Source organism: Camelina sativa, chromosome 6, assembly GCF_030686135.1.
Source record: "Camelina sativa cultivar CO46 ecotype springtype chromosome 6, ASM3068613v1".
NCBI classification, from domain to species: domain Eukaryota; kingdom Viridiplantae; phylum Streptophyta; class Magnoliopsida; order Brassicales; family Brassicaceae; genus Camelina; species Camelina sativa.
In genome coordinates, this window is record NC_141885.1 from 27,597,565 (window position 1) to 27,611,237 (window position 13,673).

The following is a 13,673-nucleotide window of genomic DNA, read 5'->3' on the forward strand; positions in this document are numbered from 1 at the left end:
AAGTGCACGCTGCGATGAAGCGCGTGAATTTTGATACCATAGGTGAGAGGGGTCCGTTTGGGTCCTTTGGATGCAAAGAGACGCAATCCCAATTGCACTTTTCACCGGTACAAACCAATTTTATTAGTTAACCGAAGCACTTTTTGGATGAATGTCCCGGTTTATATGCACTGTTTTTACAAAAAAAGCCTACACTTAGATTCTTCTTTTGCTCTGTATATACGCCAGTTATGGGAATGTAGTTTGCACTTTTTTGGGGGCCAGAGGAGTTTAAAACCTTGCGGGGTTGTGAAGAAAAGCCCGAATAAGCAATGTTTTAGTTCAAAAACATTGGAATCGTAAAACAATGTAGTAAGAAGAGTTTGGTTTGCCTTTGTAAACGAAAAGCTGATATCCAAACAACATTATGTTATGTACCTTAGGTTTAAACCAATACCCCATGGCATTTGAAACGAATGGAATTTAACCGATCTATCCTGGTTGGTACGTGTTTTTTTTTTTTTTTTGGTGGGACTTCTCATGTTTAAAATAAACAATACTCAAACCAAAATTACACTTGAGTCCCATTCCAATAAAGGTTACAATAGATCTTAATGATAAGTTGTTAAGATTACCGAAGTAAAATAGTTGATTTCTTAATTCTTATGATTTAAAGTAGACTTTAATCTAAAACTAAATTGAGCAAAGGTAACAGAAAAAAACAAACTAAATCTAAAATTTCCGAATCAAAATCCCGTAGTCTTTATCCTTGCATGGCCTATCAACTTTCAATATATTTATTAGAAAAATTTCCAGGATATTTAGTTTATAAAATTATCCTTCATTGTAAAATGAGCGTTCCACGATGCATGGATCACTCCCAAGTTGTAGCTTTACAGTTAGACTTTTGCTCTAGTTTTTTGCTTATCTCCAGTATTTATTTATGGCTAAGCAAAATGATGCAATAACTAGATTTTAACCCACCGTATACCGCGTGAATATAATTTTATATAAATAGTTATTATATTTTATATTATATTTGTTTGTTAAATATTGGTTGCTTTGCAAATAGAGGTATAACTAAATTTTCTGACCGTTTGCACGGCTAAATATTTATATTAGTTTTTAATCCGCAATATACTTCATGACCATTTGTTTGTTATATTTAGTTTGTTTTGTTTAGTGTTTGAGAATATATTTTGATTTTTAATTATTATAACAAAAATAAATGATCTAACTACATAGTAAGTCATTTATACGCTATGATTAAGTCATATTTTTCTAATGATTTAATTATGTTACACAATCCTAGTTAAATCAACTTAATTTTATATGTTAAATATTCTAATATTAATAGTGTTGACAAATAATAAAATAATGATTAACCCGTGTTAGCACAAATTTAATGATATTTTATAATTCCAACATGTCCTCTTTATAACCATATTATATAGTATTTTAAACTTTTAAAATTTTACATATTCGTAATTTTTTAAAAGTTCATTAAGTTTGTATATATTAATTATAATATTTAAATAAATATGAATTAAAGTTATTCTTACGTTAAGAATCAAAGCTCACAGGTTCTGGGAAACAAAGTAGGAATCAAAATGTTGTTTTCTTTGTTTGCAAAGAATTCAGAGATAGAATATCTTCCATACATAATAGAAGACTATGAGATATACCGTGCTTAAAGCACATGTCAACATTTAAAAAAAAAAATCTAATATAATAATAAAAATTATTGTTTTATTTTTTTTAAAAGTTACTTTGTTTGTAATAATATTTATTTTTAATTGTTCTGTAAATTTATTAGTCTATTTGAATACTAATTATTTTAGAATATTATAGTATTTTATTTTTGACGTATTATTACAGTTTTATATTGTTTGTTTGTTGTATATGCATCATTGTTTTGTGAAATATAAAATAGTAATTTTAATATTATAATTGTGAGCAAATAAAAATTATTAATTTATCATCTATATAAATTTAGTTTTACCAATCCGCCAATGTGGGAATTAAAACACACATTTTTCATACATTGAGTAATATATCTTCGTTTTAAAAAATTCAAATCACAACATATGCAGAAAAAAATATGCATTTTATTAATCATAAGTATTATATGAAAATTCCAAACTATTTGTAAATAAAATAAAATAAAGATGATAGGAGAATCTTAATTTGAAATCTTAACAAAATTTTCGAATTTAGTTATTAAAAATATTTGTATTGTATACTTGGATATAAAATCTTAGTTTTTAAAATTCTGATTGGTTTATATATTTTTAAAAAATATATTTAGTAATTTCGTCCATAATTTATTAGACAGAAAAAATATTTTTTTAGATTTTTTAATATTTGATCTGTGAGTGTTTTATATTTTTTTATTAATTATATTTATTTAAATCAGTTAATTAAGCTTAATTATTTTTTTCTAATGGCAATTGAATGTAATTTTTTACACATTTTAAAGTTAGTTTCATATTTGTACTTCCCAATTAATATGGTAGGATAAAACTGCTTGTGTATCAGGAACCAGAGGCATAAACATATTTATTAAAATCATCATTCCTGCAAATATGTGTTTTTTTCTTTCCTATTAGAGGTAGTAACAGCAGCAAATTTCTTAACAAAAGACCAACATAATTAAACTTTCTGAAATGAGTTTCTCCTTAACACCAGCTTCCTCGATCGACTTCAGGGTGTTTTGGAACCAACTGAAGAAGAGCAGCTGTTACAACAATGTCAATAGGCCATAGCTGATTTGATCGAAGCAAGTGACCTCTCGTTTGTGTTTTTAAGCTTAGCACGATGATAGTCCTCATCCTACAATTTGATAAACAAGAATTTGAGTTGCTTATAATAAGATTTTATAGAGTTTGAAGATTCTTGATAAAAGGAGAGAGAACTTTACTTGTTACCATTCTTGAGTGGATCTTCTTCATTGATGAAGAAAGGCCTTCCAATCTCACCAATCTAATAACCGTGAAAACCGATAAATAAGTTGCCAAAAAAGGTAAGGTAACATGATGAATCCACACATATATACTTATACTACATCCTCTAGTTGACACACATATACACCATACTTGTAGACATCATTATATATCCTAGGACTTACATTAGCCACTCTCTACGATGTTGGAACACCAACTCCTCCATAATTCACTCTTACACAACAACTCTACTTCGGTAGTTAATCTTACTAGAAAACACAAGCCCAATTTCATATTTCTTGTTGACTTGTTCTCTTCTTTGTCGTTGACCTTTCTTGAGGACAACAACTTATTCTTCCTCGCTTATGAAGCTTTTTTTTTTTTTTTTTTTTTCTTTATTTTTTTCCATGGTTTAAATCAAAGGTTCAATTCAACATATATGTATGTACTAATGTACCTTGAAAAAATAAATGTAAATTAATACGAGGGAAATTAGATATCTTGCAAAATATCAATCTGAGATAATTTGACCTTTTAAGTATCGTTTTATTGTACATTCCACGTTAAAGTAACCAAACCGAATAAAAAGCTGGTTAGAGTTCAAAATCGTTTCCTTATCCAAAGCATTTGAACCGATCGAATAATTAAAATACCGGTTCCAAACTAAAATTCTAAAATACCGAATACACGTAAATAATTAACATGAACAAAAAATATAGATCGGCTCTCTAAAACCTAGCTAGTTCCCCTCTCCGGCTCTGCAGCCATGACGAGTCTTGGCAGAAATCTCTGGAAGAATTTTGCTTGCCTGAATCGTTACTTTTCTTCTGCCTCGGTCGCCGCGGTGCGGTACTCAGTGGGAAGAGATCCGTCGTCACTCCCGTTGGCTCTCACCCAGAAGCTTCCTAAAAACCCCATCCCTTGTTTCGTCGCTGACCGTCCGGTTTCTCTACGCTACAGAGTCAAAACAATGATCGAGCTTTCTCAGTTGGACAAGGCTGCGGAAATCGCTCGTTTCGCTGGATCGGAAGATCATCGCGATGGCCCCGAGACAACGATCGTCATGTGCAACGAAATCATCGACGCCATGATTGGGGCCAAACGTTACGTGGACGCCACGGCTCTGTTCCACTACTTCTTCAACGAGTGTAAACTTAATCCCAGCGTCGTCTCTTTCAACCACATGATAAAAGTCCACTGTATTGAAAACCGCCTAGACAAAGCCCTCCAACTATACCGTCACGCCACAGTTTCTCGTCGAGACAACGAAGACACATACAGGATTCTGACCAAAGGTCTTGTCCATGCAGGGAGGATCTATGAAGCTCTGGGTATGATTAAGGCGGTAGGTATGTATGATTTAGTTGCATACACCTATCTGATTCGTGGCTTCTTAGATCTTGGAAACATCCACAAAGCTGGTCAATTAGTCGATGAATATTTGCACGGTAGGTCTAGTTATTATTACATAGGGATTCGGAATGCAGAGTTTATGGAGTACTGGTTTAGACAAGGCAATGATGAGAAAGCCATGAACATTTACAGCTCAATCATGTCCAGCAATGAAATATATCTGAGGGGTGGAGATACCCTTTTGAGAATCTTGCTAAAGTACGGTAAGATATCTGAGGCGTGGGCATTGTTCAAGGAGATGATAAACAATTCTATCACACGACCTAATTTCAGTTCAGAGACTATTAATATGATGGTGAATGAGTGTTTCAAGATCGGCAACTTTAAGGAGGCAATGGATACTTTCAAGCTGGGAGCTTCGTTTTCTAGTTGTTACACTAACATTATCGACAGGTTTTGCGAGCTTGGAATGATGACTGAGGCAGAAGGTTTGTTTGAGGGAATGTGGTCACACAAAGACGACTTGGTCTTGTCCCTTGAGAATCCTACATTTAGATCAATGATCAATGGATATGTTAAGGCTGGGAGGGTCGATGATGCTCAACAGATGTTGAAAAAGATGGTGGATGTAAGTCTACTCAATGTTGCTGTTCGTCAAGCCGATTAGAGCTTCTTGAGATTATATGCCTATACCGAAGTTTTTTTTTTGAGGTCTTTAAAAGAAGTTTTTAGTTTAAATTGCATTCATTTTGTAATGTATTAGTATTATACTTTCTGATAGAAAGCAAACATGTCCATTGATCATTGATCTAAATGTAGAACAATTATTAAATTTGTGATGTCGTCTGAATATTTAAATTTATGATAAATGTAAAAAAATGAGATAACATTAAACTAGAAATAAGTTAAGAGTTTTACATGTGATTATGGCCAAAGGCTAATTATGATATAATTAAGGACACAAATAAGTAAGTTATTAGCTTAATCATGTCAAGACATATTTTATTGTCAATAAAACAATATTTTATCAATATTAGCTTAATGGTGTCAATACTAGTATCATAATGTGAATTCATTAACCTGTGAAATACCCTCTTTTATCCCTGATCACATGTTTGAAAACAAGGTCTTTGTAAACTAGGTTGGCTGACTTCTGGCCATACTTATCTTTTTCCATTGTTGACGTTTTGGGTTGGAGTAGCATCGAGCTTGTACCACCTCAAAAAAAAAGGAAACAAAAATGTTCAAATTACATAATGCTAATTAAATCCACAATCGCCGTCAACATTTACTTTATCATTTTCATTTGCAATCGCTACAAGAAAAAAACAAAATATTAATAAATTGAACACAACTCTCTATATTATTCACATGTACTATCAATTTATATGCAACCTAAATTAATTTCAACTCATGACTTAGTACAAATCAACCTAAATCAACATGAACCCCTTTGTGCATCCTTACTGTGCAATCTGATTCTTGTGCTTCAAGCTTCCTCGGTTGGACAAAGGGCTTTCTTTCTCAACTGGATTTTATTATAACACAAATTAATACTATATTTAATTATGGAATATCTTAGAGAAATAGAAACAAAAATAATAATATTTTGGCAATTGCAAGCTGTATATATATTTATCTTGATATTCTCGGATTTCATTGTCACTTGCCGTCCGCCGCCATGTTTCTCTGTCGTCGGCTCGTCCTCTCTTCCTTTCGTAGCTTCTCCTCCGTCGTCAAGAAAGATCCTTCCTTGGATTACCGACCACTGGCTTTACAAGCGCGAGTTGATTTCCTGATCCGCTTGGGAGACCTGGACACGGCGGCCAAGCACGCACGCCTGGCTGGCCAATATAGTAGTTATTACATAATCGGCCTCAACGAGACGTGCCAAGCAATAATAGGCGCCATGTGCGAAGCCAAGAGGTACGAAGATGCCTTGGACCTGTTCCATTATTTCTACCGCGATTCCAAGATTGCACCTTGTCATGGTTACTTTAATCATATCATCAAACTCCACTTGGACCAAGGCCGTTTGGACGACGCTCTTAACCTCTACGACTCCTCACTGGCCAATCACGTTACGCAGTCCCTCATCTCCAAAGGTTTGGTCGACGCCGGGAGACAAGACGAAGTCATGGATCTATTAGATCAGCCGAGAAGTTTTTCCAATTTGGCGTGGGATGAGAATGTGTACAAGCCGCCCCAGTTGGAGGGGCTGTTGCGTCAAGGGGATTTTGAAAAGGCCGATGAGGTATTGGGCCATCTATTGGGGAGCTCTCATGTGCATGGTGATGGCTATGACCGTTTTGCGATTTTTAGCCACACATACATGAAGTATTGGTTCGAGCAAGGTAAGGAGGACAAGGCTATGCATTGTTACAGTCGTTTACAGTTGCGCAAACTTACGAAAGCCACTGTCGTCAACGCACTTTTGGCCCTTCTTCTCAAGTATGGCAAGAAAACTGAAGCTTGGTCCTTATTCGACCAGGTTTTGCATAGCAAGGAGATGCACAATTTGAATCATTATACGCTAAATATCATGGTGAACGAGTGTTTCAAAATTGGTCGGTTTGACCGCGCAATCCAAATTTTCCACAAGGTGAAAGCATTAAAGCTGAAGTTTCCACATGCGTGTTACAGAAACATTATCACAAGGCTTAACAAGCAGGGTATATTGTTTGAGGCAGAGCACTTGTTTCAAGAAATATGTTCAGACGAATTGGTGAGTCCTGATGTTTCTACATACACATCGATGATCGATGCATATCTAAAAGCTGGGAGAACCGAGGATGCTCTTCGTCTCTCAAACAAGATGGTTGATGCATTTCTAGGGCAGCTTGCTCGCCTCGCTTGCCTCTAATATTTCACAAGTAGATTGAATTTCTATTATTATAGATTGATGTTTAGTTTGGAGAGTTTCAGGTGGTCAGGCTTTATATTTCAATAACCATTTCAATAACCATAATGGTTTACTACTCCAGTATTTGCTTAGAAAAACCAACATCTAACAATAATTCAATATTGAAACTTGTGTATCAAGAATCTGAGGCATAAACATATTTATTAAAAGCATCCTTCCTGCATATATATATGTATGTATTCACTCAAATAAAAAGGTCTTAGCCATTTCAACTTAAGGTAGAGCTTGTTATAAACCTGGATTCTAGTGGATTCCTCGGATACAAGTTTCCCGGCGTGAGTAGTGTTTCCCATTGAGACCTGAACACGTAAAAACTTCATCTTGCACATTTACTCCTTCTCTGCATATTTTGTCTGCAGTTTTATCAACTCTAAACCTCACACAAAACCTTACAATTTATGTATGACCTCTTCTCCATATATTCTCAAAAAGCATAGTTAATATCTTCTTTGATTAGTCTTTACCTTTTGCAGCTGTCTGAGACCATCGTTGACTGTAGTAGCAACGTTCTAGATATAACGTGCGAGCTTGTTATAGGCAACAATTGGGAATTATTTTGTTCACAATATTATTATTTTCCAATTTCATCCGGTGCTTAAATTTGTTTTTACAAAATCTTTTTGGAAAATTATGGATTGTGGACTTATTCATGCATTGTTATTATGAGAAATATATCTTTTAACTTTTGGAAGAGTTATTAATGTTTTATATCAAAGATTTCCTTATAACTTAGGTTAATCTTACAAATTTTGTTAAGAAAGGAATTAAAAGAATCCGTGTATGTGAGAAAGTGCACGCTGCGATGAAGCGTGTGTGACTTTTGATGCAAAGAAACGCAATCCCAATTGCACTTTTCACCGGTACGAACCAATTTTATTACTTAACCGAAGCACTTTTTGAATGAATTTCCCTGTTTGCATGCACTGTTTTTACCAAAAAAAAAAAAAGCTTATTTCTTTTGCTCTGTATTATACGCCAGTTATGGGAATATAGTTTGCACTTTTTTGGGGGCCAGAGGAGTTTAAAACCTTGCGGGGTTGTGAACAAAAGCCCGAAGAAGCAATGATTTTAGTTCAAAACATTGGAATCGTAAAACGCAGTAAGAAGAGTTTGGTTTGCATTTGTAAACAAAAAGCTGATATCCAAACAACATTTTGTACCTTACACACCCATGGCGTTGGACTGTGGCATTTAAAACGAATGGAATTGAACCGATCTTCCTGGTTGGTAATATATATTCATGTTAATAAACAATATCCAAACCAAAATTACACTTTAGTCCCATTCCAATAAAAGTTACAATAGATGATCTTAATGATAAGTTGTTAAGATTACCGAAGTAAAATAGTTGATTCAAACCAAAATTAAACTTTAGTCCCATTCCAATAAAAGTTACAATAGATGATCTTAATGATAAATTTGTCAAGATTGCGAAAGTAAAATAGTTGATTTCTTATGATTTAAAGTAGAGCTTAATCTAAAATCAAATCAAACTAATAAATTTAAAATTTCCGAATCAAAAATCCCATAAGTCTTTATCTATGCATGGCCTAACAACTTTCAAGATATTTATTAGAAAAACATCCAGGATATTTTTGTTTTAATATTAAAAATTAGCCTTCATTGTAAAATAAGCGTTCCACGATACATGTATTACTCCCAAGCTGTACGTAGCATTACATTTGGATTTTTGCTTCTCCAGTATTTGCTAAGTAAAATAAACATCTTCTAATAATGCAAATTTAAAATTGATGTATAAAGAACCTGAGGCATAAACATATTGAACCTTGAGGGATAAAAATTTATGTATCAAGAACACAGGGATATTGAACTTGAGGCATAAACAAATTTAAAAGGCAACGGATTTATGTATACATACGAGGTAATAACAGCAGCAAATTTCCTTTTAAAAAGACCAAAATAACGTTCTCTAATTACTTGTAAGAATATAAACAAAATTCGTCGTAGTCTAGCTGGTTAGGATACTCGGCTCTCACCTGGGATACCTGGGTTCCAATCCCGGCGACGGAGATCTTTTTTCCCCACTATCTATATATAGCACGAAGGCGACATTGATAAAGAGGTTGTGCCACAACTTCTCTCAAAGCAATGTGGGCCAAAATTAACAAGTGGCCAATGTGTTGATTTTATTGACAGAGGTAAAAAACCACTTTGCTTTTCATCATAAAGGTCAATGTTAAAGTGGCACTTTTTGAATGCAAAAATCGGCTCAGCATATTAAAAGCTCACTTTGCATGGCTCAATTTAAGGGAGAATTTTCCTCACTGAATCCAAAATGTGGATTTTAAGCCTTACTAATCCGACCCTAGCTACAGATTGGAATTAGTTCAAAAAAAAAAAAAAAAAAAAGCATACCTGAAAATCATGATTTCGACATATTTGATATTTCATATATTTTATCTTTATCAACTATATTATACTGTAAATATCAACTTCTTTATGTATATATATATATATGTGTGTGTGTGTGTGGTGCGGGAATCCAGCATGCCTCGAAGAGACGAAATGACGGTGATGATATAACCCACGAGTGCCCCCGGCGGTCCTTGCAAGGGTGCCTTAGCCAAACATGGCCAAGCCGATCGACTTCGATCCGCTTTACTACAAACGCGTACGGTACTCACATACTTATTCGATATTATATTACGTTTTTATGTATTTGAAAAATAACTGTGCTAAATATTATTGATTTAACATAAATCAAAAAATTAAAATTTGGTTTTATTGTTTACTATTGTTTTCTTTTTCTGAAACAACTATTCAATTTTAATATTTGTCATATAAGTATCTTGTTATTCAGCTATTTATATGATATACCATTCAATTTTTGACTTTTGTTTTCTTATATGCGCGGCATGTTTTTTTTTGGAAAATATGTGAATTTTCATTGAAAGAAAATCTGATTGTAGTGATTACAATAGCTTGATACTTAAGATAACCCTTGCCCAAAAAAAATAAAAACAAAAGGATATATGTGATGAGAAGGAGCACAAGAAGTCACCTAAATAGTTCTAAGCCACACGTGCAAAAGGCTTTTGAAGTTTTTCTGATGGGCCTTTGCAAGGATGGCATCACGTACTTGCCGATCAAGAGCCTTGAAGAGAACTTGTGCTGGGGTGGAAGTGTTATTATGCGCGGCATGTTTGTACCGAGGAAATAACATCGCTGGAGCAAATCCGTACTACATTGCATTTGTTGTCGAGCATGAAAATGGCGATGGAGATTTGGCCTCCGTTGAGATTCAACTGGCCAGAGGGGGAGTCATCCGTATGTAAGAAATGAGATATGTCGTATGGAAGATCAACTCCGGCAGTGCTCTAAGAGGTCCATTCAACATCGTCTCATAAAGTAGTCAAATGTTTTTCCAGCTAATTGGAGGGCCAACGGAACTTACCGTTCAATTACTAAATCTTTCATTAAAATGTTCCAAAAAAAAAAAAAAAAAAATTCTAATGTATATATTCGATGCATTTCTTCATTTTTCCTATAGTCAGAACTCAGAATACGTTATAATTTGAGTTACCTACGCTTTCTTCGAGTAAAAATAAAACTTATTAATCGTTTGACTCGTAAAAAAGTGGTTGCACACTTGCACTGCTCAGCGGCGAATTGGGTCTAATTTGGAGATGTCCACGTGCTATGAAGTTGGAACTACATATCGGTTACACGGAATATGTATATAAGATCGTCTCTACGCCTCTACATATTTTGATTAAAAGATACTATTATTTAGTATTTCTAAAATGTATATTGTAGTATAAAGCAATTTTTGCTCCAAAACGATACTAAGTTTTATTTTTTACTCGAAGAAAGCAGAGGTGACTTGATAATTCAAAGAAAGATTCTTATTACAGTATTATTACTTTTAAAATTTTAAACCAACAAAAGCTTTTAAGAACAGACTTTAAAAACTTTTTTTTTTGTTAGAGTAGGTGAAATTAAATTGCTTTATCTAGACAAAAGAGATTCCATATCTGGGATATTATATTGTTACGTTTCAAAATTAATAAAACCTGAACTTCCGTAGTGATTACCGTCTCACCAGCTTCCTCGATCGGCTTCAGGGTGCTTTGATCTTGGGGCGTGTCGGAAGCAACTGTGGTTTGTAGAGAACAATGAGAGGCATACAAGATCAGCAGCTATAGAAAGTTAGGAAATTACAAAAATCGGTTTTTGTGGAGAAAGAAGTGTTACCTCGGTCTGTTTTGCAATATGCTAAGCTTTAGCTACTATATGAGGCCTTTGGTTTTGCCTCGGTCATGTTCACTCCCCAATCAACCAGTGGGAATTTCCGCAAGATGTATGGAAGCACTTCATATCGTATGTTCTGACCCTTCAAACAGTTGATGAATCTTTAAACTTCTTCATGGGTATGGCAGAAACTTAAGACAAAGTTTATTGTGATCTGATCTTCTGGCTGAAAGGACATTGCCTCGATTAACGTCATCGCACTGGTGTAATCACCTGCTCTCATCAACATATTAACAAGGGATCCATAATGTCGATGCTCCACTTTGCTCCAATCGGGATATCCTTGTATATTCTTCAGTACTTTTATATACTTCAGTACTTTTATATACTTCAATACTTGTATACAGCGCTACTTGTATATTCTTCAGTACTTGTATATACTTCAGTATCTTCATGGCGTCGCAAATTAAACCTCCCGCGTCACATGCCACAAAAAGACCATCAAAGAAGTACGGAGATGGTTTGAAGTTTTGATCTGCTGCAAGCTTGTGATACATGGCAATAGCTTTTTTAGGCTTGTTACGGGTGTACGCCCAAACCATTATGTCCCTAGAGGCCATGCTGGTTTTCTGGAGCCGGTTGAAAAATCTTTCAGCTGATCTAATTTGACCCACTTCACCGTACATCTTGATGATGGTTTTATTAAACAAATTAATTCCGCCTTTATGTAGTTTTCCATTCGTTAGGCACTTCGCATGGAATGCGCAGACAACATATGGTGATTTTACAAAAACTTTCGAAGATCTAATCATGAGGAAAGTAAAAAACTATAAGCAATTCAAACTTTAGAAAATTTTATCTATATTATTTGCATGACATTACTATCAATTTGTATGCAACGTGAATCGATTTCAGCTCATGACTTTAGATGGTGCCTTGCACAACCTTAGTACACATTAAGCTAATAATACTTACCTATTTGGTTTGAAGGTATTTAGTATTTATATACAATTCAATTAGACCCGAGATAACATAAAACTAAATTAAGAGTTTTACATTAATGACATGAAAAAATTATTTATAGTTTGTAAAACTCTTCATGTCATTTATGTAAAATTATTCATGTCATTTAATTTTCTCTAATGCTGCACTATTTAATTTTGATTGATATTTGTAGATACATGGCTAAATTATTCAACTAACACACATTTGTAGATGTTCTCTATGCATGTAAATTAGCTGTTGATGTTTGTAAGGGATTATTTCATTTCAAATCCATGTATCGAGACTATGACATTATTTAATTTTGATTGATATTTGTGTGTTAGTTGGCAACTTTGATGAAATATGGGCCATCCTTTTCAAATTTTTAAAATTAATGAACTCTTACGAGTAATTAAAAATTATAATGCCAAAATAATAATACTAATATTAAAATTTACAGAATTTTTGTTTGGTATTGAATAAAAATATATTCATATATATATTTTAGATCAGTAATTACAATTAATATGGTTAAGATTAAGATTAAAAAAATATTAGATCAAAACATGGGCATATTAGTCATTTTTCTATTCAAATATTATACCAAACAAAGTCATTTGCATTTACATGCATTATCTAAATGAACTTTTTTTTGTCTTATTTGTTAAGGTCATTTGACATTAAGATGAATCATTTAGATGTATCATTTAAATATATTATTTAGATAGAAATGATAGAAATGCTAAGGCTCCAATTGGTAACCAAAATTTATGAAAAGAATGAGGAGGAATATGATATTCCTCTTCATTCCTCAAAATTTTTACCATTTACAAAGAATATTATTTCCTCATCGTTCCTCTACATTCTTCATAAAATGAGGAACACTAGACCAAAAATGTTCCTCACCAAAATTGATGAGGAACAAATGGAACACAAAAAGAATTAATATTAAAATTCGTTTTTTATTTTAAAATAAATAAAAAAAATCTGTTTATTAATAATATTTTAATTTTATAATACAATAATATTCATATTTTTCACAGTATATTGGCAGAAAAGTATCTTTGATACAAAATTTCATGTTAAATTAATTTGAAAGTTTTATTTGGAAATTGTATGAATAGTAAATTAAATTTAAAAGATGTGTATATCATAAATAAAAACTAAAGAATATTTTAAATTAAATTTTATTGTAGGTTAATATTAACTATTAGTATTTAATATGATGTCTCTAAAATTTAATTCACAAATTTTATTTTAAAATCAAATGTAAAATTTAT

At 33.1% G+C, this 13,673-nt stretch overlaps 2 protein-coding genes across 2 annotated transcripts; both read left to right on the top strand.

The window, feature by feature from the left end:
* The first annotated feature begins 3,687 nt into the window (after positions 1-3,687).
* Positions 3,688-4,941, top strand: LOC104699468 (pentatricopeptide repeat-containing protein At3g60960, mitochondrial-like). The gene has a single exon (XM_010414772.1). The coding sequence runs from the start codon at positions 3,688-3,690 to the stop codon at positions 4,939-4,941; it is 1,254 nt and encodes a 417-aa protein (XP_010413074.1).
* Positions 4,942-5,955: 1,014 nt separating this feature from the next.
* LOC104699469 (pentatricopeptide repeat-containing protein At3g60980, mitochondrial-like) lies at positions 5,956-7,137 on the top strand. The gene has a single exon (XM_010414774.2). It carries the CDS (start codon positions 5,956-5,958, stop codon positions 7,135-7,137), a length of 1,182 nt encoding a protein of 393 aa, XP_010413076.1.
* Positions 7,138-13,673: the final 6,536 nt, after the last annotated feature.

Bases quoted from the DNA above. Each gene is read 5' to 3' on its own strand.
- LOC104699468 (XM_010414772.1), top strand. From the start codon at position 3,688: ATGACGAGTCTTGGCAGAAATCTCTGGAAGAATTTTGCTTGCCTGAAT.
- LOC104699469 (XM_010414774.2), top strand. From the start codon at position 5,956: ATGTTTCTCTGTCGTCGGCTCGTCCTCTCTTCCTTTCGTAGCTTCTCC.